The following is a 27,234-nucleotide window of genomic DNA, read 5'->3' as shown; positions in this document are numbered from 1 at the left end:
CAGCGACTTGCTGATTCGCAAGCAAACACGATCAACCAGCGTAAAGATGACATCACAGTTCTTCGTTACTATCGATTTGCTTCTAAGAGCTTCAGATACTACCAATATTACGATTCGGTCATAGCCCACTGCTTGCCTATATAGCCCTGCCATCGCCACCGTCTGTATCCTTCATCAATTAACATTCCACCTCTCTGCGAACAAAAGTTCTCTTCATTACACACCAATTTTCAACTCCATTTAATTACTTTTGGTATCATCATGGATCTCCAAGGAACCCCTCTTCCTCACGGTGCCCGCAGCACCAAGGTCACCAACGACCCTGAAGCCACCCAGAACCCTATTGAGGAGCCCTCTGGCCCTATTCCCAATGACTCTCTTGCCGCCGACTCCGTCCGCCAGGGCGGTGCCTTCTCTCAGAACCGTGGTGCCGAGCCCATGGGAGTCTCAGGCTACCAGTCCACTGTGAACAACACCGACACCTCCGCTGCCCAAACTCTTCCTTCTGCCCCTGTCGGCGGTCTCCGTGAGAACCCCCAGGACCAGCAAATGTACCCTGAGGCCCTCGGCGGCCAGGGTAACTTCCCCGGCACTCACCTGCCCGAGTCTGGCTACACCGGTGGCCCCACCGCTGCTAAGCATGAGATGGGCATCAACGCTGGCGAGTACACTACCGCCAGCGGTAGTGGCCGTAGCCAGTACAATTCCGGTCAGGCTCCTTCCTACGTCAGTGATGTTACCGGCGACTTCCAGCATTCCAAGCCTTATGACCACAACATCAAGGAAGGTGGCTTCCAGTCCGACGACGCTAAGAACGCCAGCTTCAACTCTGACATTGGTACCGACCAGGACCCTGGCCGCGAGGCTTTGAACAAGTTCCAGCGCAGCAACGCTGACACTTCTTTTAATGGACCTCGTCAGAAGGGCGTTGAAGGCCAGACTCCCTGGTCGCCCTTGGAGCGCGACCAGCGCGCCTAATTTATGACTTGAATGAATGCTCAAAATGTCTTTATGTTTGGAGATAGCAAGCGAGCGTGTTTGATTTTGAAGCTCGGCCCGGGGCTGATGCTATCATGTTTTTTTTTGGTGCATGGTTGTATTCTGTACGATAGGACTTAAATGTGATCACATCAAGTATATTTTCCGCCTTTCAATACGTATATGTCTTATATGGAGGTAAAAATAATATATTAAACATCAAGCTTTGATGCATGTATAAACAGGTCGAATTAACACAGTCGTACAAGTTTCAAGAAAGCTGATGACCCTCTTCGGAGTCTGAAGCAGAACTCAAATCAGAGCCACTAAAAACGGACACAAGGTATTCATCATCATGCTCTCACTGAGCTGGACCTGATTCCCTGCGGTGGAAAAACAACTGTGAATGGCACTGACTTCAAGTCCTCCAAGCGCACACTTTCCTCCTCACCATGCTCAACTTCTTCATCGTCAACTTGCGCCTCTCTCCTTCGTGCCCAGAGATAACTTCCCAATTCAACCAATCCAATTGTAAATATGGCAATCCAAACCATGGCCAGTAGGATGATCACCATTGTAAAGATTCCCGGAAGCGGATATCGGGGGAGAGTCGCGGTACTAGATCCCAAAGTCGGCAACGAGAAGCGGTAGGAGAAGAAGGAGACGGAATGGCCGGCTGAGGATGCGAGAGAGAACGATGCAGGGGTAGAATGGTTGGGGTCTTTGTTCAGGGCGTTTTTGGCGTGTAGATAGCTCAAGAGCTCGCTATAGTGGTTTTGTCTCTGTTCGAAAATTGAATTGATAGACGTTGATTTTTGTTCCTGCTTGTCTTGCATTTGACCGTCGTAGTACTCATGCATTTGCTCGGGCATGATATCCAGTGTTGTTGGGACGAGGGCTGGGGAGGTTTGGTGTGTATAGGGATAATCGTGTCCTCGCTCCGCTGCATGGTCATTTTGGTTGTTTGACCATGATGGGACCTATATGGAGGGCAATTTTAGTGACTCCATGGATCATGGAAGTTTTAACATCAATTTGTTCACGTTATGACACACCAGGTGATATTTAGCCTTTAGCGGCTCAGGCAATATATCAAGTCCCTCTTTTTCAAAAGCTTTCCGTAATCCATGAGCCTTGGCGTCTTCGAATTGATCTGCTTTGACCCATTTACTAGTCAGGATAGGATAAGATGTCGTCGATTGAGTGACGGCAAAAAGAAACGCAATGAGTGCTAAAAATGAAGGACGGTGGTGCATTGTGTCGAACCGGACATATAATGAGTGAATTGGCTTGAATAATATCTTTGGTATAACAAGAAGAGCGAATGTCACAACGTAGGAAGAGCGAGAATGTCAGTATTATATGGTTACCGAAGGACAGGGAAGCAAGGGCCATGCCTTGAACACAAGGAATAAGCCGGGAAATCCATTCTCGAGTGCCTGGGATCTGTTCCTGGATCTAGGCAAAGACTAGAGGATCCGAGGGCTTTTCATCAGATTCATCCAGAGCTCTGCGTACGGTGATTGGCTCGGCTTGATAGCTGTCGCGTTCTGAATATGCACTTCATCCCTTGTTTGACGTGAAGATCGAGCAGTGCAGGGATTAATCATTTTTCTCTAGAATGATAGCGCCACGATTTTAATAGTCTATCCCGCCATGCAAGGCTAATCTCAGCTCGGCTCCTTTTGTCTGGTTGTGTAGAGTTTTGGAAATTTGAAATCCCTCTAGTAGATCCCACAAGCATACACCATACGATGGGCCCTAAATAGTAGATTAAACCTGTAGATGTTGAAGCACTGGATCGCTTCTAGTGGATATATTACGCTTTTGCTAGAAGTAGATCTTGTAAAAAGAAAGGGGTGTTCCAAACTTTGATGCCATTGTATATACTTCGCTTGGTAAACCTCACATGCTATTAATTCTTCTTGCATATTGTAATTTGCCATATGACTGATTACATTGCACTAGGAAGTATATCTGGCATGTCTATTGGTAACTTACAGTTGCCAAGTTGCAATTACTCTCACAAGTCGGGGAGGGTCAGGGTCATCTGCCAACTTGTGCAACCGCATACTTGTATCTTTGCCAATCTCAAGGTCTTGTGACATCAGACTACTCAAAAAGATCCCCTCAACCGCAATCAAACACAACGTGGACCATGCAAGTCGCATCGCCGGGGCATTGCAGGCCAACTATAGTTGGCATGGCTAGAACAGTACCAATCTTACTTCAACTTGGATCTACTCGGATCTGAGAGTCTGATAAGGTTGGTGATATCTTATTGAAATTCTTGCCTTTTTCATACACCATTGAAATAACGCCGAGTTGCAGTACAAAGAGCAAATACAGAAAGATACCCATAGGCCGGACCCCAAAAGACATGCACTGTCTTACCAGACAGTATCAGAAACCTGTACAACCAGAGAACCCACTACCAGCAAAGTGTGGGATAGAGCAAATAACGAAAGGGAAAAAGGAACGAGTCAAGCACATTTTTAGACCTGGACCTTCTTGCACTCCTTCTGGGTCAAGCCAGCGAGCTCCTCGAATACCTTGGTGAACTCCTCATCGTCTTCCTTCTTGCTCTTGCCGGAAGCCTTGGGGGTAACCATGACCACACTGGTGGGGCGCTTGGTAGCGGCAGAGGCACCGAGCTCGGCGCGGGAGGTGACGAAGACGTAGGGGATCCCGTGGTCCTCGCAGAGAACGGGAATGTGGGAGATGACATCCATGGGGGAGATGTCGGCAGCGAGAACGACAACACCGCTGGGGACGGTGATCGAAGCGTTGGCAGCGGGGATGGGGGACTTGCGGAGAGCCTTGACGACCTCCTTGACACCACGCTTGAGAGATTTGTTGACGGCGGCTAGATATTAAGTCAGCACAAATGCCCTGGTGATAGAAAATATATTGCGCAACAATGAAATCTGTAGGCCTGGATGATAATCCGAAGATCCGATAAAAATCGACCAGGCGCAACAATCACAAAAATTTTCAGAAAAAGCTGAGGAATAGTCCACATACCCTTCTTGACACTCTTCAGGACCTTCTTGGCCTGCTTGTCCTCAACTAGAGGGTTGGCGAAGGGCACAACGGCGCCAACGGGGCGGTCGACGGCCATGGCATCGACCTCAATCTCACCCTTGCCAGCGACGGCACCAGTCTGCTCGACACCCTCCATCTGGGAGGAGAGCTCCTTCTCTACTGCATCGACGAGAGCAGTCTTGTCCTTCTTTTCCTTCTTCTCCTTCTTAGCCTTGTGCACACCGTCCTTCTCCGCACGTTTCTCCTTCTTCTCAGCGCGGTCCTTCTTCTCGACCTTGTCCTTGCCCATAGTGACGGTTGTGGAGTGAAGCGAAAAGAATTGAGTAGAAACAGACGGGGGATCGAGGTGGGAGGAGTGGATTCGCAGGTGAAGTGGTGGACTGAGAATTCGACGCCGAAATCGAAATAATTTTTAAAATCACGCTAGGCCGTTTCGGGGAAGCTTGGCTGCTGACTAAGATCAAACAAGCCGCCTCAACCTTGGACGCGATCTTCCATTGATAGCAATGGTGTTGCTTCGCTCATGTCAGATTAGACAGGAGACTCTGTGAGGCTCACAGTAGCTTTATTTTCGTCGTGGGTTCCAGTGAGCCACCGCTCTTTGAACATCAACTGACCCTGAACAGATGAGCAGCCCGAACAACCGACAGGCCTCCCAGCTCATTGCGGGATTTGGCTCGCCTACCCCTTTCAACGCACGAATGAGCATGCGACAGTCTATTCGCTTCCAAGAGTCGCAAGCTCAACTTAATCAGTCCACACATGGTGAGAAAATACCATACTCGGACGATGCGAGACACTGCAACGGGAACTGACTGCTTGATTCAGATACCGAGAAGGATGAGCTACGTGTGCAGCTAAGCACTCTCAGATATGAATTGGAAAATTTCAAACAAGAACGCGAACTAGAGGGGCTTCGCCATGAGAAAGAGATCCGAGACCTACAGGTGAAAGCAGATGCGGACTTTCGAAAGGCCCAGGTGAGCTGCGATGAGGTGTTTTCTACGTTTGAATCAAACTGACGATCTCTCGCCATAGGCAGCGGAATCCTCGAGCAATCGCGCAACTCACAAGAGTGATGCGCTCGCGAAAGAACTCAAAGAAACACAAGACCGGTCCTTAGATGCGAAAGCCGGATTTGAGCGAAGGATCAGAAGCCTTCAGGACGAGAACCAGAAATTGCAGGAGGAGTTCGGGGACACCCAATCGCAGCTTTCCGACCAAGAACGGCAGTTTAAATATCAGATCAACGAGCTGGAGACCGTGCGCGCCTCTTTGCAAAGAACGGTCGAAGAACTCCAGAATGACCTCGAAAATGCCCGGAGCATACAACGATCGGCACAGGAAAAGCTCACCCAGCGTGAAGCTGACATTGCCGATCTCGAGGCCGCGAACATTCGACTCAAATCTGAAGGGAGCGACGCCGATGCCCTGACTGTGCTCAAGAGAGAACTTTCTCAACAGGTCAGCCATATCCGGGAGCTGGAGTTAACACATCGAGACCAAAGTTCGGAATTGCGGAAACTACGGGAAATTTCAAAGACCGTCGGTGTCATCGAAGAACAAAAGAGGTCACTGGAGATCAAACTCCAGCTGATGGACGGGGTGGAGGCCGAGCTCAACACAGCCCAAATTCAAAAGCAGATTCTTGAAGACGAGCGACAGACTTGGGCGAGCCTGTTGCAAGAGGATGATCGGCCTGCAGAGCTTGACTCGCCAGAAGCCATTGTTAGAGCATTGGCCCGGGGACGAATTGAGAACGCAAGCCTCACCGATCGTGTCGAAGTAGTGGAAGCCAAACTACTCAAAAAGGATGAGACCATCAGGTCTCTGGAAAAAGAGAAATCCGACCTGCAACAGGAACTCGAGAAGGCCCGTATTGCAGCCGCCACTGCTATTGCGGGTCCTGGCGCTGCAGAGGCTCGCGTTCGATCTCGTCTCGAGCGCCAGCGTGTGCTTGCTGTTAAAGAAGTTGAATACCTGCGCGCTCAATTGAAGACCTTCGACACGGACGAAGAGACCATGAACGGAGATCAACCCCAATTCGATCAAAAGAAGTCAGAACACATCGCTCAACTCGAAAAACTACTCGACGAGTATCGTGTTGAAATCCAGCAGACGCACGAAGAGCTTTCCAAACGCGAGGCACTAAAGGAAGACGACTCGCAAGCACGCGGTGTCAAGCGACCCCTATCTCCAGCCGATTCCGAGGCTGAAACCGAGCGTATCGCCGTGCTCACTCGCAAGAATCGCAAACTCCAGGAACATATCGCCAAATCGGAACAGGCTTCCACTCTGGCTCGTCGCGAGCTCGACGCCGCCAAGTCCCAGATCAAGCATCTGAAGTCCAAGTCCCGCACACGTGTGCTTGAGTTGCGCGATAACCCGACATCTCAGGTCGAGCAAATCAAAATGACGACCCTCACAACTCTCCAGGCAGAGAACCGAGACCTTCTAGCACAGCTGCGCGGTGACCGCACAGGAGCCAAGGTCGTCCCAGTCAGCGCTGTCGAGAGTATCAAGCTGGAAATGCAAGACATGGAACGTACCGTTGCAGACAAGGAAAAGCGCATGCGCCGCCTCAAGGAAATCTGGACTGCCAAGTCCTCCGAGTTCCGCGAAGCTGTTGCCTCCCTTCTTGGCTTCAAGCTTGATTTCCTTCCTAATGGTCGAGTGCGTGTCACTTCCATGTTCCATCTCTCCTCTGCATACCGCCACGGTGACAGCGATGCCGCTTCGGACTCTGGTCCTGGTAGTATGGGCAATGGGGAAGAGAACTCCATTGTATTTGATGGTGAGAACGGTACTATGAAGATCTCTGGCGGACCCAATAGTCTCTTCGCTATGGAAATTAAGCCGCTCATCAAATTTTGGGTCGAGGAACGGAAGGATATTCCTTGTTTCCTCGCGGCAATGACCTTGGACTTTTATGATAAGACTACTCGCGCTGCTAGAATGTGATCTGTCTTGCCTATTTGGCTCATGCGAAGAATGGGTGGTACTTCCCATTCGCGATCTTCCCTGTTATCTGTGTTCCTGTGATTCCCCAGCACATCTTGACCTGTGCTACGTTGTATTTCCTTTATTCGCCAATATCATTTCCTTATTCTTGCAGCAGTCATACCTATACCGCAAGTCTAGACCTGGTTTCCTAGACATCTACACTCGAAACTCACTTGGATAGAATGAACCAATGTCCCATTAAATTCCCCCACACAAATATAATAAAAGCCCACAGAAGGATTGACATTGGGCTGATGAAAGTACACACGTAAATGCCTTGCTACATACATACAACGGTATCCAGAAGGAACAAAACACAGAACAAGGATCATAAGAAGTGAATCGCTATTTGCAAAGACGACTGGGCACACAAACACGAACAGGGAATGACAACGACAGAGAACGAAAAAAAAACAGGGAGAAAATAATAACATCCTGTGCTTTTAGCCCTCGAGCTTATGCCCGACTAAACACAAACAATAGCTAGAATGCCAGAAAAAGGAAGCACACAGTACACGCTCACTCCTAGATGGAGATTATATACGAACAGGAGCAGCGTTTCGATCCCGCACTGTGCTAAATCCAACTAGGATGAGACGTATTTACCGCCGACTAACTTGCGTGCAGTCGGGACATCCTGCCATGAAACCGAGGGAGATAATGATTCGCGGCCCTCATCAGCGAAAGGATCAGATTCCTTTGGCTCCACGTCTGAGGCGGCGCGGCTGATACCCAGTCTCGAGGCAGGCTCGGTAGTGCGCAGCTCGAACTTGGCTTCGACTGTGCCCTTACGAGGCCAGCTGGTAGACGTCGAGAAACGGACAAGGAACTTGCCATCTGCGCCGGGTGTACCGGGAGCCTTGACTTCTAGCTCGGGGATTCTCCACGTGACGGTTGAGGTCTTGCGGCGGAAGACAGCGCCGGTGTTGGGGTACATAGCTGCACTTGTGGCGTGCGCGACTGACTCGCGTGGCTGCTTGGTGGTTTCGTCTTCGGCGGCCGTGTCCAGTTTGACGGTTAGGACTAGGTTCTTCAGGGAAATTGACTCGACTGAGGGTGAGACGAAGGATGGGTTGAGTGAATAGAAGATGATGGCACTGGCTTGGAATTCTTCCAGGTTCCAGGCTGGCTTGAAGATGACGGGGCAATAGGCGGAGGGATTGTCCAGGTGCAGTTGGTATTTGAATGCCACTGTTGGCATGGGGCGGGAGATGCTTCCTAGTTGGATGTCGTATTCGCCCCTCTTGTCGTCACCGGCCTCTTTGGCTGCCTCGTGGACGAAGTTGGGGTTTGCTGCTACCTTCTCCAGCACTTGGAAATTATCCAGACGAATGCGCGCATTCTCTGCCACACCACCTGGTGTGGGGTTGTTTGCGAGAGCAAGCTCGCCAACCACGAAGGACTTGGTGACATTGCCCTCTGAGAACCACGCGTTGACGGTTTCAATGATCGAGGCATTCAAACCTGCCTCGTAGAGGTCAGGATGAACGGAGGCTCCCGGGCCGTGCATAGTGTGCCCGGAACGAACAGAGGTGGAATCTGAAACAGTGTGATCATCCGTAACGCTGGGTGCAATGCTGGGGGATGCTACGTGTCTGATTGGCGAGGTTGGTGCTTGGGATTGTGGCGCCCCCAGGGCTGGGGGCAACTCGCTACCTGGCGAAGGAACAAACACAGTGTTGCGAACATCACGGCGCCCGCGAATAGTGCCCGCATTTCGTCTGATTCCTCCGGTCTGTTGAGCTTGCAGACGGAGGGTGTTCGCCATTTCACTCATAGCCTGCTGTGCTTGGCTCTCGTCCTCAAAGATAGGCTGGTCTCTGATCGTCAAGTTCAAACCAGAATCCTCAATACCTGCTGCTTCGTTGTGGGCACGCGTAATCTCATCAATCGTGGAAGGGCGTTCAGTATATCCCTCGGAATCAACTTGTGGCTGGTTGACATGGTTGTTGGTGGATTCTATGTGAGGTTCGGCAGAAGCTCCATTGGTGGTGGACTCTGAGAGTGCCACTACACCAGGTGCAGCAGTATCCAATCCACTGTGGTCCACACTGGAGTTCCGCAGGGATGCATCTTCAGTCAAAGATGTCCCTGGACGGTCAGTGGCTGTTGAAGGAGGAGATTCAGGTATTTGGAGATCACGGGCGGAGTCGCCTCTCTTGAAAGGAGAGAAAGGACTGCGCTTCTTGTCTGCCTTCCGCTCGAATGATCCAGCAGACGGTCCAACAACACTCTTTCGCCTGTTCATTACCGTACCAAGTCGTCGCAGCCCTCCTAGTGGAGTGTGTCGCGGTTGTGCCTCTGGCACTGGGGCTGTTTTAGACATGAGTACTTGAGTCCATGGTCAAAGTAGGATAGTCTAAATCTGGCAACTTACCTGGGGGTGTCTGAGCAACAGCCTGCCTCTCCTCTGATCGCTGGCTCGCGGCATCATCCTGGATGCGCGGAGGGGGCGAAAGAGGTGCGCCTGTTGGGGGTGTGGCTATCGGAGCTTCCATCGGCGCAGTCGCTGCTCGTTCAGGTCCCGGCTCAGGCGCAGAGGGCGTCTCCGTCCGTTCTGTCTGTCTCCGGGACATGGCTGGCGAGACAGGGACCCGAGTTCCCGCCATCTTAGCGGCAAAGGTCTTGATCTCATCTGCAGTCTCGACGTTCAGAAGAACGTTTAGACAACTCTCGGCAGCCTGGCGACCGCGTTCGACCTGGTCCACCTCATGGGTCTCCAATTGCGTCAGAACGTCCCGAAGATGGTTGAGCCGGGTCTCGTCGGCAGACTGGAGTTGCTCGAAAACGAAAGGAGCCCGCGATTCCCACTGCTGGTTGACTTCCTCGGCGTTTGCAATTTCGCTGGATAGCTTGTCTGCGCCCTTGGCGCCCTTAGCCCTGGCCTTGTCCACCTTCTTCTGCGCATTCTCCACATTCTTGGCCAACCCCGCCAAATTGCTCTGAATACTGGGCATCGACTGCATGTCGCGGTTCTTAGCGCTGAATTCTCTCAGCGGTCGCTCAACATCCTCCTCGATTTTGTTGGCGAGAGTCTCGTGAGACACGGCGAGCGCTTCGGTGGCATTGATGATGCGTTGCCAGGGGATCTGGAAGATGCTTGTTCATAGGTCAGCATGCTTTGTTGGACACCGATCAGCATCAATCGCTTTGAGGAGGTCCAATTTACCCGAGAGCAGCTCCATTGTCTAGCTGCGGTCGATGCGCCAGCTTCCGCAGGCCTTGGGCGTATGTTTCTTCAACACGACGTCGTTCCTAACCCCAATTTGTCAACATCATGCGCTCTCCGACCGCAGGTCATACCCAAGGAATTTGATCCAATCGGGATGTAGGTCGTCATACCTGTAGGTAATCCGCGATGTCCGCATTGATCTTGTTGATCACTCGGATGCGATCGCTCAGAACAGTCGTAGCTTGGCCGGGATGCAGGGTGGCCTAGATGAGAGAAATATCGCCAATGGTCAGCATACCAAAGCTGTGGCAATCCCCCACCAAGCTCACATGGGTCAATCTTACCAGTAGCATCGGGTACTCTTGCCGTGAGAGGTCCATGATTTAGGTCGGGGGTATCAGGCGCGCATGCAGCGCATACTATAGAGAAGAAGATCCAAGAAAAATTGCAAGTTCTCGCCTCGAGAACAAGCCCAATGAAGTCCGGGGAATGAATGCGGGATAGCGAATGCCAGAGTGAGGTAGCGTGTCATTCGAGGCCGAGGACGGCAATGGGGATGGAATGACGGAGTTGTATGTGTATTACTAACTTGGCAGGTGCCCGTCCAACCACAATCCTGTATTTATGGTTTCCTTGGTCACAATAAAACAAGCGTCCCTTACTGGGTCACATGACATCATCAGTCCAATCCCGCGCCATCTTCACGTTGTTTACCTAGGTAGTTGTGTACGGACCATGAACGAACTATAGCGTCCGCTGCAAGGCATGGTCAATTGACTTTCTTAGTTGCATTCATGGCCTGGCGAACCCAGTTGGGTTTCACGGATCGGCTACGGGCCATCCAATCTCTGTAGGTTCTGATCCCATCTATACGCACTCAAACTGATATGTTGATAGTACCACGGCCTATCAGCAAACATCGTCATCAGATGCATTTGCAGAGGCACAATCACAGGCCAGGAAGCATGAGAATGAATCCTGGAATAATGCCACCTCGAAGGTGAGTGGGCGCTCTCCCTGTAAACAAGGCCTTGACTGATACCATTATGACCAGGAAGAATATGACTTGATGTGCCAGCAGGCCATTGACGCAGCTGAACAGGCAGAGTTAGCACCAGCCATTGGCTCACACGAAGTCCAGGCTGAGTCTGAAGAACTAGAGCCGTCAGAGACCACTGGGGAGCAGATCGGCCAGTATGCCTCCTGCTTACACCATTTCGATGGCCTTCATTCCACCATATACAAGTCAAAAGCTGCAGATGGAACAGTCCAAGCAGTCAAAGTCACTATCCCCCATATGATGACAGCGCCCCATGATGCTCACCGCGAGGCACGGTTGCTGCGAGAAGCTTGCAATTCTCATATCATTCCTTTGACCGAGACCTTTAATCTTGACGGCGGGAGATTTATCTTAGTCTTCCCCTTCATGCGCTATGACTTTGAACATTTGCTCCGACGGGATATGGTGACTGCCTCCCAGACACGATCAATTCTGAAGGATCTGTTCCGTGCCCTCGTCCATCTGCATGACATTGGGATCATACACCGGGATATAAAGCCTTCCAACATTCTCATGGACTCACCCAATGGCCCAGCGTACTTGGCAGACTTCGGTGTCTCGTGGAAGGAAGGTGACCCGGGGTCTGAGCCACCCACGCAAAAGATTACCGATGTGGGCACCACCTGCTACCGGCCTCCAGAGATCCTCTTCGGATACAAAGAGTATGGTGCCGCTGTTGACCTCTGGGCAGCTGGGTGCTTGGTAGCAGAGGCCATTTCCGTGGGCCATCGTCAACTATTTGATTCCGGACCTGTTGGCAGTGACCTGTCGCTGATTTTCTCTATCTTCAAAATGCTGGGTACTCCAGATGAGCAACTCTGGCCGGTATGTGGACCGCTACTTGTACAGGACCGTCAATAACGTGAATGTAGGAAGTTAATGTCCTGCCCGACTGGGGCAAAGTGGAATTCCACTCCTTCCCTGCGCAATCTTGGGAGGACATCTTGCCCGGTGCATCCTCGAATGGCCGTGATTTGGTTCGGCGGTTATTATGCTACGAGAGTCGAGACAGACTCTCTGCGGCAGCGGTAAGTAACGCCCGCGTATGTCTCGGGATAATCTCTGATCTTTGGTCCAGGCCCTTCAGCATCCGTATTTTGCGTAAGCACCGCCACTATTTATGAACGTGTCAGCCACAGTACTCCGGACCGTTATGGTTATGCCTCGGGCACAGCACTAGCAAATGGGGAAAACACAAGCGTGGAACGGGGTTACAAAAACGAAAATTGAAATTAGTCCTGGGGCAATTAATTTCATTGAGTTAATTTCCATTGTTTACATGTTTACATGTTTACCCCTGTGCATGGAGAAATGTGCAATGAGGCTTTTCCATGCATATTGCTGGCCAATGCACGCAGTGGATTGAAATGAACGGCAACGTCGGAAATTACGGGTCCAGGTCTTCGATCAATAAGATGTGGCGGACGGGGCTAGGGTGAAACAGCCATCGAGAAGTCTGTGCCCTACAGATGGTAGCGAGCTATTCCTTTATTAAGTATTAACAGATATGGAAAATGAACGTCTCACATTCCATCTTTCTATAAATTGTCTTCTATGAATTGTCTTCTATAACTACACCGTAGTGAACCTTGGAAGTGTAGTGAAGTGACTAAGATTAGGTTAGAGTCAATACAGGGTCCCACGGTTGGCCCCGAATCTCGTATCAATACATCATCGAACCAGGTACCATACACAACAGACCAATTATTTCATATGATCTTCATTGTCATTTACCATTTCCAGCTAGTGTGGTTCATCTCATACAGGGTCCCTCATCTCGGTTCCTCGTGGTACCCCGGCTGGACCATCGGGTTCTTCTTAACTTCCTCTTCTCTTCTTCCATCCTCTCTTTCCTGTACGACCTGGAAGTCGTCGTCCCTTCTTTTTCCTTTTTCTCTGACATCGGCGGTGCTCGATCTCGTCCATTCTTTCTATCCACATTCCACAGCGTGGAATCGACCAGAGATTCTTGGACCTCGCGTTGGAATCCTGGAATTACCCCCTCTTTAGGAGCAATACTCGCCCTGTGTCTTCTACACCCGACTACCGCTCCTTGATATCTTGATACCTGGGAGCATTACAAGATGCACGGGCATGCGCACCACAACCATGAGCGCAAGGTGGAGGATCTGGAAGAGCGAGGAAATGTTGTGATCGTCTACCAGACTATGGACGCCGATTTCGACGGACCTGTGGGAGGCTATCGAACCGGCGACCCGGGAACGACCGAAGCCGAGACTGCGACACACAAGAACGTGGGTGTGGGCCCTGCTGTTGGAGCGACTGCGACGGCGAAGACTACTGAGACTAAGGCGACTGATGAGGCTACCACCACATCTAAGGAGGAAGCGACTACCACCAAGGAGACCGAGGCTCACACGACTCAAACTTCAGCGCAGAGCACGGAAACTACCAAAGCTGAAACGACTGAAAAAACGGCCAAGCAAGCATCAACCACCGAGTCCCAGAGTACTGCAACCTCCTTTGTAACTTCGGCATCCCCTACCGCGGAGACTAGCCAGGATGTCAACGATCTTCTCGCCGCAACTTCCACTGGATCGGCCACTGATTCGGCCGCCTCGGCCTCTTCCACTGCCATTGGTAGTTCCACCACTTCTGCTGGCATGTCCGGGGGTGCCAAGGCCGGCGTGGCCATTGGTGTGATCCTTGGTGTGGGTGTGATTGCCGCCCTGATCTTCTTCATCGTTCGCAAGAAGAAGAGAAGCCAAGATGGTTATCAACAGGAGAACGAGAAGGCATTTGGAGGTGAAGGCCTGCCCGAAGGAGGCCTCGCAGCTTCTCTGCCACCACCTCCTCCTAAGCCTCAGACTCCCTCGACTCCTCCGGTACTCAATGTTCGCCCTGTTACTCAATTCGCCCCCGACCTCAGTGGCGGCGGTGGTATCTACCCGGCTACCGCAGGTGCTGCTGGTGCTGCAGCCGGCTCAGCAGCCATTGCTTCTCGTAACCTCACTGGTGACTCGCCGCCCCCTACTCCTCCCAAGTCGGCTGGCAGCAGCCCCAATCCGTTTAATGACCCCGTGAATCCTTTCGGTACTGCTGATACCCCTGTGTCTGCACATGCACCCTCCGTTTCCGAGTCCAGCAATGGACCCTCTGGATCGACTATGGCAGCTGCAGCCGTCGGCACTGTTGCGGCCGGCGCCGTTGCAGGTGCTGCTGCCACCTCTCATGAGTCCAAGGAGGAGACCGCTCGTCCCGGGACTGCAGGTTCACGCGCTCATTCCCCCACTGTCTCCCCCTCAATCCTCGACGAGCCCTGTCAATGTTGCTTTCTCTGCCGCTGCTGCCGGGCCTACAGTTGAACTAGCAGGCGCCGCGGCAGGAGGTCCCAACAATGTTCACCGTGTGCAACTCGATTTCAACCCGTCCATGGAGGACGAGCTTGGTCTTCGTTCTGGTTCCCTGGTGCGGCTGCTTCACGAATACGACGATGGATGGGTAAGTCCTTGTCTCCTGGAGAAAGTATGATTTGGAAGATCAAATTACTAACTTGTCTTCTCAGGCTCTCTGTATCCGCCTTGATCGCTCTCAGCAAGGTGTGGCCCCTCGGTCTTGCCTCTCGGCCCGCCCTGTGATGCCTCGCCCTCGCCCACCTCCTGGCTCGCGTGGCCCACCCATCATGGGCCCTGATGGCCGCCCCATGGCGCCTCCTGGCCGATTCTATCCCCAGGATGCACGCCCGAGATCTCCCTCTGGCCCTGGCTTCGCTGGTCCTCCTGGCTCTTACCCGGGCACTCAAATGTCGCCTGTTCAGTTCCCAGCTGTTCCCCGTTCTATGTCTCCCGGTCCCGGCCGACCTAGTCCACGTGCGATGAGCCCCGGCCCAGGAGGAATGCCTGTTCCCCGTTCTATGTCTCCCGGACCTGGTGGTATGCCCGGTCCTCGCTCCATGTCTCCCGGTCCCGGCCGACCTAGTCCCCGCTCAATGAGCCCTGGTCCATATGGCCATCCCGGAATGCAGCGCCCCCAGATGCCCATCAACCAACGGCAACGCAGCAACAGTGCCGGCAACATGGCCCCTCCCAACATTGCCGCCGCTGCCCCGCCGGTCTCCAGTCCACTAGCCGCTCCCGTTCCCGCCCCCACTGGCGAGCTTCCAGCTATTCCGAGTTCCGCACCGACCTCGCCCACGGGCTCGCAGGTCTCGCGCAAGCCCGTACCCGCCCAGGACGCTTAATTGAACGAATTTCTCATCTGGACAGAGCCTGTGTCTTGTCCAGAACAGAGGCATATCCACTGACCTGTCAGTGTCCCGCTGGACGGAAATGAGTTTGCCTACTACGACTGTTGATTTCGATTTTTGACTTGATATCCATCTACCCGCATCCATGACGAACAACCCCTTAACTTGAACATGTACTGTGTACTGCCCGTTGGAATCATTTTCCTGCTTCCTCTGTCCCTATTCCCCATTTATTTGACTTGTTCTTACCTATTCACCCTCCCGGTCCGTGGCCTAAGTGCCGTCCGTATTCCTAATGGCACCTATGTATTGTTACCCAAAGGCCGATTACCTTCTTCATACTTATCCTTTTTTGCCCCCTTTTTTGCCCCTCTTTTTCTTCGACGACTGGAAGATGCTTGCAACTTCTTCCGCCTTTTTTTCACTGAACTGATATTGACCCGGATTGAGACTCTGCGTGGCATGTTCAAATAAGCTGGAAAAACCGGATCATTTGGCCTGTATTAACACAGCCATTCTTGCGTATGTTCATATCAATGTAGAGTTTAGATTATTTGCAACTATGGCTCCAAATGGTTCGCTCCTTGTATTATGAATCTAGGCGTAGCTTTTCCCGAAAGACGATTTTATCCTTTTGGCGATGTCTAGTAAGCACCTGCTGCTGTATACTCACTTTCTGCTTCATTCGCGTAATCCGTCCTCGCGTTTAGCACACGTATTTCACATCAATCGAGCACTACATTCTAATTACATGTCTTTGTGCCGCGAATAACAACCTTTCTCCTCGTTATCTAAGTACGCCATGGCGAAGAAGCGCTTTCGTTTACAAAAGGTCGTAAGGTATTTCTCGGAAATAGTAGACATTTTGTTTTTGGAAATCAAACTTGAATTATATTGTTGTAAAATAACAGAGAAAGTAGAGTGTTGGCTTGCCTCAACAACTGATTGCGTCCAGGTATATTCTAGACGACAGGCACGCTATCAATAAAATCCAAATTAAAGACTCTATAGAAAACAGTGAATCATAAATCATCAGGCGCAACCGTCGATATATTATGATGCTGGTGCCATATCTCAGGAACAAGAAGGGCACAGGCTGTAAAGCAGTTGCTACAGCAGCAATAGTCGAGACAATAGGCCTAACACCTAAAGCTCGAATCATTGGTCTGGCTGCCAACGGGAGGCTAGCAGCCATCAAACTCCGAAGAAAAGTCGTAGGCGCCGTCGCACTAGCAGCGTGCGTCTTGTATAAGTCAATCAAGAATTTCACGTACTGCAGGAAGATAATATTGACTCCACATTTAACAAAAACAGAAGTAGTGTATGGCAGAATCTTGTGACAAGGCGGATTAGCAGTCTAGGCAAACTAGAATAACCCAGTTGTAAGAAAAAGCGCTCTAACTCCTATAGGTGGAAGTCGTGCTTCTGGGACTGTTTGTCTATTTACTGCTTTGGGTCTTCGGTTATATTACTTCTAGCCTAGATACTTAGACAAACGGAGAGAGTAAAATACCCACCTAGTAACCATAAGCAGGTTAAGATAAACACGAAACCGACCTAGATTACGTGGATATATGCAGTCCAGCGCCACCAAAGATTTGGCTGTATTATAAGTGCTGCTCCGATTATAGAACCTAGGGCTAAGCCACTATTAACTGCTATAGAGTAAATGCTGACCCCCCTTCCTCTTGTCTCTTTGCTCCACATATCATCTAAGGTAGCAGTGACATTGCTGATTTTAACTAAAGAAGCCTGCGAGAAAGCAGACAATAAAAACCGGCGCTATGCTTTTATTCTACTTAGGGCTTTGCCATGTGTTTGGAACTTGTATCAAAATGACCGAACAAGATACATAGAATCGAGGTTCTACTTTGTATGTGAGACCCGAAACTCATTAAATCTATTATCATACCAATGTATGAATACATTTGGCTATATATTGTATCCCGAAACACTCCCTTATATCACAGATGCGGAACTCGTCCACTTGCAAGAAGAAGGTTCACGATACTCATGATACCTTCGCCCAGAATAAGACCAGACGCCAAAACAACGACTGCCGAGGAGGCAGCATCTGCTTTTTCGGATGCCCGTTCGGCTGATGATGGCTCACGTTCACTGGTTTCAGACTCTGTGGAGGGACCTGAGCCATTAGTGTTTTCACCAGCGACAGGCTGGTTCGCTGTCTCCGAATGCTTCCGCGACCACCACCACGCGACAATACCGCCAATGGCTCTAGCCAAAGTAAAGGATGGTACGTTGAAGATACCAACAGCAACGGCAATACCACCAGGGATCCACGATCTCCAGGGCGGAGGATTCCCATTGCGAGAGAAGGTAGGAGACGCAGTTGCAATCCTTAGGGCAGTGATAAATACCCAGATGATGCCGAAAACAAAGGACATCTGCCAAGCCATTTCTGGGAGACCTTGGCCAGTCACCAGGCGAGCAGTGAAGATCCAGACATACGCAGTAGGTGTCTGGAACATCTCGCCAGGAACCTCGTAGACGTTCACGTATAGTTTATATACAGCGGTAGATAGAACAGCGCCAACAAGACTGCCAATCATCTGCCCATAGAATTGGGCCTTTGGGCTTGCGCCGAGCAGGTGACCAGTTTTCAAGTCTTGCATCATGTCACCGGCCTGCAAAGCTCCGGATTCAGATACTGCGCCTGCCAGTAGGTTGGTTACTAGTGCAGTACGTCGAGAGAAATGAGAGGAGGGAGTGGCGAGTGAGAAGAGGAGTTGTGTGAGCTTGCTGATACCCGAGACTGGGTTGAGATCGGTCTCGCCCAGAGCTCGAACGCCCATGATGGACAGAAGCACCGCCAAAAGGGTAGCAAGGGTCGAAAGAAGAGGAGAAATAATGTCTCCAAATACAATATGCATGCACACAACATTCAGCAGAAGAGTCAATGGAAGGAGAATCACCACCGTGCGAGTGGAAATGAGTTGGGATGGTGGCGCATCTTCCTCTTCCTCCTCGCCCTGGGCTCCATGCACCTGGTTATCGTCCTGTTCATGGGTGATTGGGTGATTCTCAGACTCCAATGCAGAGTAGTTGATATATGAGTGCTGATGGGACTGCAGCCGAAGTGCGATCCATTGTCCCACACGAGTGGATTGGAACCAGGCGATCCATCCGGGGGAACGAGCCACGATGGGCTTGAGAAGAAGCCATCCCAGACTAACAAGTGAATCAGCAAGCATAATTGCCAGTGATATCCAGACAATCCACGCTTTGCTTCCATCATCCCAGCTGTCTACCGGACCGGGTGCCCAACCACGAGCTTTGGCGAGCGGTGATAAAATACCCCATCCTAACACGGCACCGAAGAGCATATGCATGCAAGTCGATGGGCCCATAATGATGCCTTGGCCAATGTAGGCTGGTGATGGGTTGAGGGTCCACAGCCAGTTGTGGGCCATGCTCAGGCCGAACAAGGGAATATCACGAACCAGAGGAACAAAGTAAGAGAATAATGTCTACAATCATTAGTGTGACACTTACATTGAGGAATCTGGGGGTTCTTACATAGACTCCAGAAACTACAAAGGCGCCGATCAAGAGGCGCATCTTCGACCGCCAATCTTGTTGGTTGGCAGCTTGATCTTCAGCATCTCCATCTTTCAGAAGACGTGTTTCTTCTTGCGTATAAGGAGGCGGCGCAATCGTGTCCAGGTCATCCTCACGAGGATCTTCTGGTGCTATAATCTTTTCCTTGCTCCCAGAGCCATGCAAGACCTTGAGCATCAAGGCAGAGGCAGTGCCACTTGGGAATCGCAATTTCTCTCGGACAATCACCTCTTTCCGCAGCGGTACCGCAAATACGACACCAAAGAGGCAAACTCCAAGACTCCAGATCACCAACTTCCAGAAGCTGAGGTTCAGAGGGCCACCCTCGCCTTCCCCGCTATCGCCTTCCGATCCATCTGCGCCCGGCTTAAGCAGGAACTCCAGGGCGGGTATAACCCCAACAAAGCCACATCCAAGTGGCATTGTTCCGACTGCACCTGCCACCGTCTGAATCAGAACATTCTCAACCGGCGTGAACGGGAATGACAGGTGCTTGGAGAGAACCTTGAAGACTGAGAAACCAATCAAGGCCGAAGGCATAGCCATTGTGCTGATCCATCCTGTCTGCAAGCCAAAGTAGGTATTCGAGAATGTGATCAGGGCCCCGATGATGAGACCGACGAGGAGTGAGCGTGGAGTGAAGCTCTGGGCGGAGGTGGGAGCTCGGCCATGTGCGGGTTCGACGGGATCTGTAAGTGGCGGGTCCGATATCGATGGCCGGGTCACCCGGTGATGCTCTTCAGAGGCATCACCATCCATACTGATGGTCTGATAATTCATGAGACCGACCGATCAGTCATAGTTGAGTCGAGAAGTTCATCTGGGAAGGGACCGAGAGATAAGAGAGGTTTGCTGATTAATACTCGATAACATCGATCACCCGACGTCACCTTACAAATCACATTTCCCCAGCTCTACATCGCCCTCTCTAATGAACGCGTGATATTGAGTGCCAGTTTCACAATTCGTTCAATACAGGGTCGCTGAAGTTTGCTAATATTAATAATGATCTAGGGATTTATGTCTCCCCCCATGATCGATATCACGATGGGGAGTTGTTAAAAGTATGAATATAGAGCACCTGAGTTGAATGCAGCCTCATAAGCATCCAGATGTAGCAGCCATATCGGCCCTTCCCCACGGACCACGCTTAATTTCCGAACCGAAATGCAACGATATCGGAGGGCAAAGCGCAATTTCCGTGGCTCACTGTCTCGTATCAGGTGACTGAACTCTGGTAATCCCCACATAGGAGAATGCTGATAACAGCTTGATATCGCACCTGTGAGCCCTTTGGACAATTTTCTTTCTCTTCCTTTCTATTTACCAGTTTACCGAGATTCCCCCGCGTCAAAGTATCCGACTGGAGGATGCAACCAGAGCCAGTCTTCCATATCAAACTCTATACATCAGCCGAGCTTCTCTCCCAACCATGGCTCCCCGACCTCACTAGTATGGTCAATGCAAGCTATCGCGTCAGTCACACCAGCAAAATCCAGTTTCCCGAAGACAAGATCCGACTATCCAGCGACTCGCAGTTATCCAAAGAAATCGGACCGGATGGATTCACCGCGGTGGCTCTGGTTGACAGCGGTCCGGATCATAAACCCGAAGTGATTGGGACGGCAAGTTTGAAGATTTGGACAGATGATGGTCTTTGGGAGCCCTGCAATGAAGATGGAAACGACGTCGATTCCGTCGTAGCGGAGCTTGCGGACGAAGTCAATGAGGATATGGATCATGTTCTCGAGAAACATGCCTGCCTAGGTGACTATGAGGTAGCTGTTGTGGCTCTTCCTCCAGACCCTCGATACCGTGGCAGAGGGATTGCGGGCCATCTTGTCAGGGCCTGTGAAGAGGAGGTTTTGCGACGACACCGGGTTGAAGACAGACATCTGTCATCTCCGGTGCGCATAATGATTCGTGTTGCTAAAGAGGATACTGGTGCCTATTGGCTCAAGCAAGGGTTCTCTATCTTGGGTAGTCGTAAATGTGCCATTGGGGTGTGGCATGCACTGGAAGAATTTACTATGTGGGCTATGATACGTGAGCTGTCGATAAATTAGAGAAAACACCCTAGACGGACCATGTGACAGATTGTTATTGTTCTGAAGTATCTTTTCCTCTAATCTAACATGATTCGGTGGTCGTTTCTCTATCTGCGGGGAACTCAATCCTTCATAGACCCGTACTTCTCGGTCAAAAGACTCGGACATTCGCCATACTTTCCACTGAAAAGACCAGGTACTTCGAGAACCTGAGGTTGGACCTTCAACTCCACAAGCTGAAGTCCAGCCCCTGATTGAACTCTCTTGTCATCGAGAATATCATCAAGTTCGCCCCAGGTGCTGACGGTGCTGACGGAAACGGGGTAGGATGTCTCGCTTGGTGATCCGAAGAAAGAAAGAGATTCCGAATATCTCCAAGGGGCGCCGTAGTTGTGTTTCATCTCCATTTCGTGCATGAATTTCTCCACCGATTCTTGCTTTTCGTTGATCAGGAACACAACCATATTCAGTTTCTCCCTGTACACCGTATCAAAGGCCCCATGAGCCTGCCGGAAACCCTCGATTCCTTCGAAAAGAATCGTTCGTCCTTGTCCAAACGGGTGTTTGGATTCATCAAGCTCTCGTTGCGCGATGGCCACGCCTGAGGTGGTAGCAAGCATGTACTCGGGGGATCTGTGAAATCCCGAGTTGATTACGATTGCATTCCGGGGCAGGACAAACGAGCGTGCTCCCTCGCCTGCTGTGAAGGTTTCCGTAAGGATAAGGTCCCCGGGGCGGAAAAAGGATGAAATTCGTCGCCAAAGGGAAGCATAGACGTCGTGCCGGAGAGGTGTAGCCTTCTTTTGAACGGGAAGCATGTCGATACTCTCCTGGACATTTGGCAAGTCCGGATAAGTTGCAAGGCCTTGGAGTCTTTCTTGGCTCAGAGACCTTAGGATCTTCTGAAATATGAGCCTGCTGGAAACTTCCCATAGCTTGTGTCCCATTACAATGCAATTCCAGTTGAAAGTGATTGTTGTGTCCCGCTTGAACTCCGGAACAAAAGGCAGAGACCAAAACATGGTCTTGATGGGCCCAATGTGGAAAATAAGGTCGGAAGAATCAACATATGCACCGAGCTTGTCATACTTGGAGCACATGGGTCCATGAAAGTTCTGCAAAGTCTCATCCACAAGACCTCTACTAACTGAGGTTGTTGCGGTTGGGAATCCAGTCCTCTTTGCCAGACGATTGATTTCACGCGCACCACAAGTTGAGGCACCAGCATCTATCAGGATCACAGGTCGCTCTGCCATTCTGATTCTGCTCATGATTTCTACCAACGCCGTTTGTTCGAGTTCAACATCATTGGGCGGGAGGTTGAGATCCAATGGATCATCGAGTGCAGCTGTGAATATAGTCATGTCCACCATGTCCTCGGGTAGTTCGATGTAAACGGGTCGGGATTGAAGGATACATTCTCTGATTGCGTTGTCAATCTGATCAGTGGCTTCGTTGGGGTCGAGAAGGATTTCTTGTGTGACAGTAATCTTTGTGAACCAGTTGGCAAACCGTTGAAGGACATCTGGCTGTGAATCGTAAAAAGGATGATGGAATTTGATAGCCTGGAATTGTTCCATGCGCGTCGGAGTTCCAACAATAACGACGACAGGTACCATCCCTTCATAGGACCCGCTAATCGCATCTTTGACAGACACCTTTTTCTCAAGAGATTCAAACGAAGTAATCAGAGCAGCAATTCCCCGGATTTTTCCATAGCCATCTGCAGCAAAGCCAGCATTGAGGTCGCTGGAATGCTGGGTCCATCCAAGCCCGGCAGAAATCGCCTGGTTCAGAATCTCAAAATTGTGCTGTGAAGGGACAGCCTGCACTGCGTTAAGACCAACCTGGCGAAGGCGGGCAAAGAGAAACTGTCCGAGAGGAATCCCAGACATGATGAAGAGTCGTGACGAGGGATCGTGGGGTTTGGGCGTGTCGAGGATGATGAGAGAAGAAGGTGGGAATTGGAGGAAAGAAGGTGAGATAAACAAAAGATGCTGAGAGTCCACGGGTGTATTGAAGTTGTTGCCTCAGATCTTAAGTGGGAGCAAACACAAGTCCCACTACAACAATTTTGACATACGCATCAACCATTCCCGCTCTTCCTTGTTAGGCTCTCACTTGGGGTATGGGTTAGTATCCGCAGAATAGCAAAGCACTTTTCTAGATAGGTAAGTATTCAAGTCCCAATTTTGAGGGATCTGTTCCAAAGATTCAGCATAGCTTAGGGATTGACCGAGCTCCTCATGTACAGCACATATCATGGAATGGAATGGTAGAATATACATAAACTGATGGAGTATAGCAGCTCCTCTTTGCATGTATATTAAAGCGAAAGGAGTACTCCGACTCAGAGTATCAATCCGGCTTTTCTGAACATCTCGAAACTTTCGAGCCAGCCCTGAACATTATCAATATCCCCCTCAAACCCTGTCCCCCTCAGCTTCTTCAGGCTTAATTGACGATCAAAAGTCAACCAGTAACCCACGCTGTCAAGCTGCCGGTTACCCACGCCAACGCCTCCACCGACAGCATTCGGACGTCCACATTCGGCAAACTTGTCCTTGTGTTTGGCAATGTACTCCCCGGGCATAGCAGAAGGCGTGGTTACAGGGACCTCGCCAACCTTCAACGTGTTGTCAAGAGATTGTGGGCTATCAGTGGGTCCCACGCCCACCAGGCCAAACCATTTTGCCAGATGGGGCCAGATCTCACCATACTTGCACGGCGTCTCGTTGTCGGCAATGTTGAATAGCTGGCCGTCGCCACAGGTTTCTGGGTGCAGCGAGGCATAGATCATAAACCGTGCCATCGTCTTGCTAGATACTGGAGAGAACAACGAGTTGGCGCCGGCAGCACTGCCAGGGAAAGGTACCTCGACGGCTTTTTTGGTTCCAGGTGTATAGGGTCCGATTCCATGGTTATAGGCCCACAGAGACAGATACTGGGCCCAATGTAGTGATAAACTGTACTGAGAGCCGTTCGGCGTGAATCCAATCTTGATACATGTTAATTAAGCCCGAAAGCAGTTGTAGAAGACTCACAATTGCATCTAGACAGACTTCGCACCAAGTCCAGTTCTTGCCCTTGCTCGCAGCATCAAGAAGCTTGCGGTACTCTGTATATACGACAGTCTTTGCGTAATCTACTGGAAGATCGTTCACCATTTCCTCGTGTAAGGGAGGAGCGAACGTGCCTCCAGGGGAATAAGTACCGTATCCCTGTTTCATTAGCATGCGATGGCTATATGAATAGCTTGGATACTTACCCGTGTCCCACCCGGGAATGTCACAAATTTCAGCTTGGGGCTGATCAAACTGTGGGCGTCGATGACATTCTTAAACATTTTCCGATTTGTTGCGACTTCTTCTGTAATGTCGCCGACTGCAGTGAAAACTTCTGGTGATGAGTTTTGCACTTCGTGATATTCCAATGGGGACATACCCAGGTAGTAGATATGGGTGACACTTTCGACATCTTTCACAGTGCCTTTTAAAGTATCTGCCAGTGTAGTCCCATCACCTCGACGAAGGTCAATGCCTGAGACAAGCTGCAGGTCTTGTCGTTGCAAGTTTGACTCAGGCCAACAAGCCTCGGAGAGGCTGAGGGGGCGGTTGGTGATAGCAGTGACCTTGGAGAACGTGCCAGCATCGGGGTAGGGACCCAGGAGTTGGTTAACCAGAGCCCAGCCAATTATGCCGGATGCGCCGAAGATGATGGCATGGTTTGAGTCCATTGTCAATGGTCGATAATTTTGAGATTTCCTTGGGCGGTTGTTACTTAAAGGTTAGAATCTTTAATAGTTCACGTTCGGAGTATCTGCCTTGTCCTCGAGATCACCATGAGTCATTGCGAGTCATGAATATTCATGAACCCTGTCCAATGAGATGTTAGTGCACGTATCTTTCTCGGGCTAGAACCGTGATCGATTTGTGATTTAGCCATATGGACGCTCTCTGTACATGTTAGATCCCTAAATAAAAGTACCTGTATCTAGCACGGGCATAATGGGTCCAATATTGCTCCTAATCTATGTTTTGTTTGAAAATTTCAGAAAAGAGATTTGCAGACAGAATGTTAGACAAATCAGATATATACCTCCATGAATTCATCCACATCGGACATGTTATCCTTCCAATATCTGTATTTTCTTCATAAAAATGGCCCAGCAGTTATTGATAGCACTATAACCTTATCAAAACCGGTATTCCATACTTGCTTTTGAAAGCGTCCCGAAGCCTTTATCTGCCTGGGGGCTAGGCCGAAGGGCAGTGACTAAGCAGAATCACGTGTGCCATCGGAGCCTCGGTCATGAAAAGGAGAGAGCTGAAGATATCACGATCTGTGATCGGCAAGCGCGGTCAGCTTTTGTTATCGTGGGGTCATTCATTTCATTGCTTTCAACTTTTTTGATTTCTCTTTTCCGAGTGTGTTCGTGTTCTTGTGCCTGAGTTCCTTTGATCTGATTCTCCTGAGTGACGTATAGATCCGAGTATATCCTGGTTATTGCCCATCTCCTGCAAGGGGCTCTCATTTGTTATTTCCTTGCCCACTTCTGAGCTGTTGTTCCTGGCCACGAGAATATTTCAATGACAATTCTATCCTTTCACATGGACAATATGCGCGAAATCATAGGCGCGGCCATGTCGCTCGCCTCGTGGAAAACCCTTGCTTTGATCCTTGCTGTGATCAATTTGAAGAGCCTCCCGTTTGTCTGGCATGTAAGTTCTGGCCCTAGAAACGAGTATTGGAATTGCCTTGTTCTATCGGCAGATCTCCACTATTACACAACTGACAGGATCAGTTCCGCGTGCTGTATCACTTCGTGGGCAACTTGCGTTTCAGACCCAGCGATCCGTTTTTCCCCAGGGGAAGAGCAGTTGTGGATGCGCAAGGCAAACCGACACATCCTGTTTTTGTGCCTCGCATGGTCACATCCCGCACGCCGCTGTTGGAGACTGATTACAATCTGCACAAGTCCAACAGCACTTACTTTGCAGACTTGGATATTTCTCGTACCGCACTTGTGAGTCGACTTTACAGTCCGGGTGTGGGCATTGTGAGCAAGGAACTCGATGAGGAGTTCTTGGCTGCAGGCAAGAAAGAGGGCAAGCGTGCCCCGACGCGCAAGGCGATCTCTATCGTACTCGGATCGGTCTACTGCACCTTCAAGCGTGAAATCAAACCATTTGAACTGTATGAGATGCACTCCAAGGTGATCTCCTGGGATAAAAAGTGGATGTATATCTTGACCTGCTTCATGCGACCTGCCCGCGGTGGCGGCGAAAAGACCATGCTTGCTGTGGCCGTCAGCAAGTATGTGGTCAAGAAAGGCCGACTCACTGTTGCCCCAGAACGGATTTTGCGCGCAAGTGGGTTCCTCCCCGCTCCGCCAGCGGGGATCGAAGCCAAGGCCACCCCAGCTGACTCTTCCGCCGAAGCTTCCGGCGTTGATACCCCTGGTAGTACTGAAGGTATCACTGCAACGGGGGTGGATGGGTCGCTAGTTCGGGAAGTACTGAAGCTTAGCGAGGACCAGATCCCCGGCCAGGAAAGCCTCGAGAAGCAGCAGAAAGAGAATACCGACCTGTGGAGCTCGGAGGAATGGACGTGGGAGCGCATCGACCAGGAAAGGCAGCGGGGATTAAAGGTTGTGGATGGGTATACTACGTTGGATGACAAGTTGTTCGACGAGTGGAAGCAATAGAGTGAAGTTAGCTAGACATCCACATCTATAAACATAAATGATGAAATGGTCCAAACGCCGCTAAGATTAGATGCGCATCCACAGATCTGCAGAGCGATCTCGGCCTGGAATGTTGGGATTTGTAACAGTTTCGTGTTCCATTTTCTGTTTATACTCGGTAGTAACGTAACTTAACATATATAATTGTAGTCAATTGTCAAGTTGTAAACATGCCCAGGTATAGTGCTTGGACCCTGAAGCTGATCTGATCAAGGGGTTGTTCGTCGGGCCGCCGTATCCGAGATTGCGTGAGCCGTGTCATGACTTTCTCTCTACATGTATTTCCTACTGTGGATGTAGCTTATTCAAATGATTTATATGTATAGACAAAGCAGAATAACTTACCAATTGCGCAACCAAACAACCCACCTCACCTAGGCAGAGGATATTCACGGA

At 50.5% G+C, this 27,234-nt stretch overlaps 13 protein-coding genes across 13 annotated transcripts; 6 read left to right on the top strand and 7 right to left on the bottom strand.

The window, feature by feature from the left end:
* Window positions 1-261: 261 nt before the first annotated feature.
* On the top strand, window positions 262-978 carry N7446_012785 (uncharacterized protein; the record flags this gene model as incomplete). Its single annotated transcript, XM_058521527.1, has 1 exon — window positions 262-978. The coding sequence occupies one exon, from the start codon at window positions 262-264 to the stop codon at window positions 976-978; it is 717 nt and encodes a 238-aa protein (XP_058365004.1).
* Window positions 979-1,331: 353 nt separating this feature from the next.
* N7446_012784 (uncharacterized protein) lies at window positions 1,332-2,234 on the bottom strand (the record flags this gene model as incomplete). The annotated part of the gene is made up of 2 exons (XM_058521526.1): window positions 1,332-1,958; window positions 2,034-2,234. 2 exons carry the CDS (start codon window positions 2,232-2,234, stop codon window positions 1,332-1,334), a joined length of 828 nt encoding a protein of 275 aa, XP_058365003.1.
* A 1,239-nt stretch (window positions 2,235-3,473) lies between these two features.
* Window positions 3,474-4,312, bottom strand: N7446_012783 (uncharacterized protein; the record flags this gene model as incomplete). Its single annotated transcript, XM_058521525.1, has 2 exons — window positions 3,474-3,844; window positions 4,003-4,312. The coding sequence occupies 2 exons, from the start codon at window positions 4,310-4,312 to the stop codon at window positions 3,474-3,476; spliced, it is 681 nt and encodes a 226-aa protein (XP_058365002.1).
* A 221-nt stretch (window positions 4,313-4,533) lies between these two features.
* N7446_012782 (coiled-coil domain-containing protein MAD1) lies at window positions 4,534-7,295 on the top strand. Its single transcript, XM_058521524.1, has 4 exons — window positions 4,534-4,599; window positions 4,650-4,788; window positions 4,852-5,003; window positions 5,062-7,295. The coding sequence occupies exons 2-4, from the start codon at window positions 4,650-4,652 to the stop codon at window positions 6,982-6,984; spliced, it is 2,214 nt and encodes a 737-aa protein (XP_058365001.1). The 5' UTR covers window positions 4,534-4,599; the 3' UTR covers window positions 6,985-7,295.
* A 1-nt stretch (window position 7,296) lies between these two features.
* On the bottom strand, window positions 7,297-10,714 carry N7446_012781 (uncharacterized protein). The gene is made up of 5 exons (XM_058521523.1): window positions 10,543-10,714; window positions 10,369-10,461; window positions 10,196-10,281; window positions 9,404-10,125; window positions 7,297-9,339 (listed from the first exon to the last, which is right to left on the bottom strand). The coding sequence occupies exons 1-5, from the start codon at window positions 10,576-10,578 to the stop codon at window positions 7,613-7,615; spliced, it is 2,664 nt and encodes an 887-aa protein (XP_058365000.1). The 5' UTR covers window positions 10,579-10,714; the 3' UTR covers window positions 7,297-7,612.
* Window positions 10,715-10,992: 278 nt separating this feature from the next.
* On the top strand, window positions 10,993-12,363 carry N7446_012780 (putative cell division protein kinase (Ctk1); the record flags this gene model as incomplete). Its single annotated transcript, XM_058521522.1, has 5 exons — window positions 10,993-11,048; window positions 11,096-11,198; window positions 11,253-12,083; window positions 12,131-12,286; window positions 12,337-12,363. 5 exons carry the CDS (start codon window positions 10,993-10,995, stop codon window positions 12,361-12,363), a joined length of 1,173 nt encoding a protein of 390 aa, XP_058364999.1.
* A 979-nt stretch (window positions 12,364-13,342) lies between these two features.
* On the top strand, window positions 13,343-15,459 carry N7446_012779 (SH3 domain protein; the record flags this gene model as incomplete). Its single annotated transcript, XM_058521521.1, has 3 exons — window positions 13,343-14,540; window positions 14,590-14,720; window positions 14,785-15,459. The coding sequence occupies 3 exons, from the start codon at window positions 13,343-13,345 to the stop codon at window positions 15,457-15,459; spliced, it is 2,004 nt and encodes a 667-aa protein (XP_058364998.1).
* A 968-nt stretch (window positions 15,460-16,427) lies between these two features.
* N7446_012778 (uncharacterized protein) lies at window positions 16,428-17,172 on the bottom strand (the record flags this gene model as incomplete). The annotated part of the gene is given in 3 exon segments (XM_058521520.1): window positions 16,428-16,470; window positions 16,482-16,822; window positions 17,032-17,172. The coding sequence occupies 3 exon segments, from the start codon at window positions 17,170-17,172 to the stop codon at window positions 16,428-16,430; spliced, it is 525 nt and encodes a 174-aa protein (XP_058364997.1).
* Window positions 17,173-17,306: 134 nt separating this feature from the next.
* N7446_012777 (OPT family oligopeptide transporter) lies at window positions 17,307-19,856 on the bottom strand. The gene is made up of 2 exons (XM_058521519.1): window positions 19,003-19,856; window positions 17,307-18,953 (listed from the first exon to the last, which is right to left on the bottom strand). The coding sequence occupies exons 1-2, from the start codon at window positions 19,822-19,824 to the stop codon at window positions 17,430-17,432; spliced, it is 2,346 nt and encodes a 781-aa protein (XP_058364996.1). The 5' UTR covers window positions 19,825-19,856; the 3' UTR covers window positions 17,307-17,429.
* Window positions 19,857-20,414: 558 nt separating this feature from the next.
* N7446_012776 (GNAT family N-acetyltransferase) lies at window positions 20,415-21,110 on the top strand (the record flags this gene model as incomplete). Its single annotated transcript, XM_058521518.1, has 1 exon — window positions 20,415-21,110. One exon carries the CDS (start codon window positions 20,415-20,417, stop codon window positions 21,108-21,110), a length of 696 nt encoding a protein of 231 aa, XP_058364995.1.
* A 104-nt stretch (window positions 21,111-21,214) lies between these two features.
* Window positions 21,215-22,987, bottom strand: N7446_012775 (uncharacterized protein; the record flags this gene model as incomplete). The annotated part of the gene is made up of 1 exon (XM_058521517.1): window positions 21,215-22,987. The coding sequence occupies one exon, from the start codon at window positions 22,985-22,987 to the stop codon at window positions 21,215-21,217; it is 1,773 nt and encodes a 590-aa protein (XP_058364994.1).
* A 455-nt stretch (window positions 22,988-23,442) lies between these two features.
* N7446_012774 (SDR family oxidoreductase) lies at window positions 23,443-24,828 on the bottom strand (the record flags this gene model as incomplete). The annotated part of the gene is made up of 4 exons (XM_058521516.1): window positions 23,443-24,090; window positions 24,137-24,313; window positions 24,361-24,488; window positions 24,537-24,828. The coding sequence occupies 4 exons, from the start codon at window positions 24,826-24,828 to the stop codon at window positions 23,443-23,445; spliced, it is 1,245 nt and encodes a 414-aa protein (XP_058364993.1).
* A 613-nt stretch (window positions 24,829-25,441) lies between these two features.
* N7446_012773 (acyl-CoA thioesterase) lies at window positions 25,442-26,822 on the top strand. The gene is made up of 2 exons (XM_058521515.1): window positions 25,442-25,813; window positions 25,897-26,822. The coding sequence occupies exons 1-2, from the start codon at window positions 25,682-25,684 to the stop codon at window positions 26,797-26,799; spliced, it is 1,035 nt and encodes a 344-aa protein (XP_058364992.1). The 5' UTR covers window positions 25,442-25,681; the 3' UTR covers window positions 26,800-26,822.
* The last annotated feature ends 412 nt before the right edge of the window (window positions 26,823-27,234 follow it).

Source organism: Penicillium canescens (assembly GCF_028828765.1).
Source record: "Penicillium canescens strain IBT 15451 chromosome Unknown utg000011l_segment0_segment0, whole genome shotgun sequence".
In the NCBI taxonomy this organism is placed as follows: domain Eukaryota; kingdom Fungi; phylum Ascomycota; class Eurotiomycetes; order Eurotiales; family Aspergillaceae; genus Penicillium; species Penicillium canescens.
This window is presented reverse-complemented; position numbering and strand designations above follow the sequence as displayed.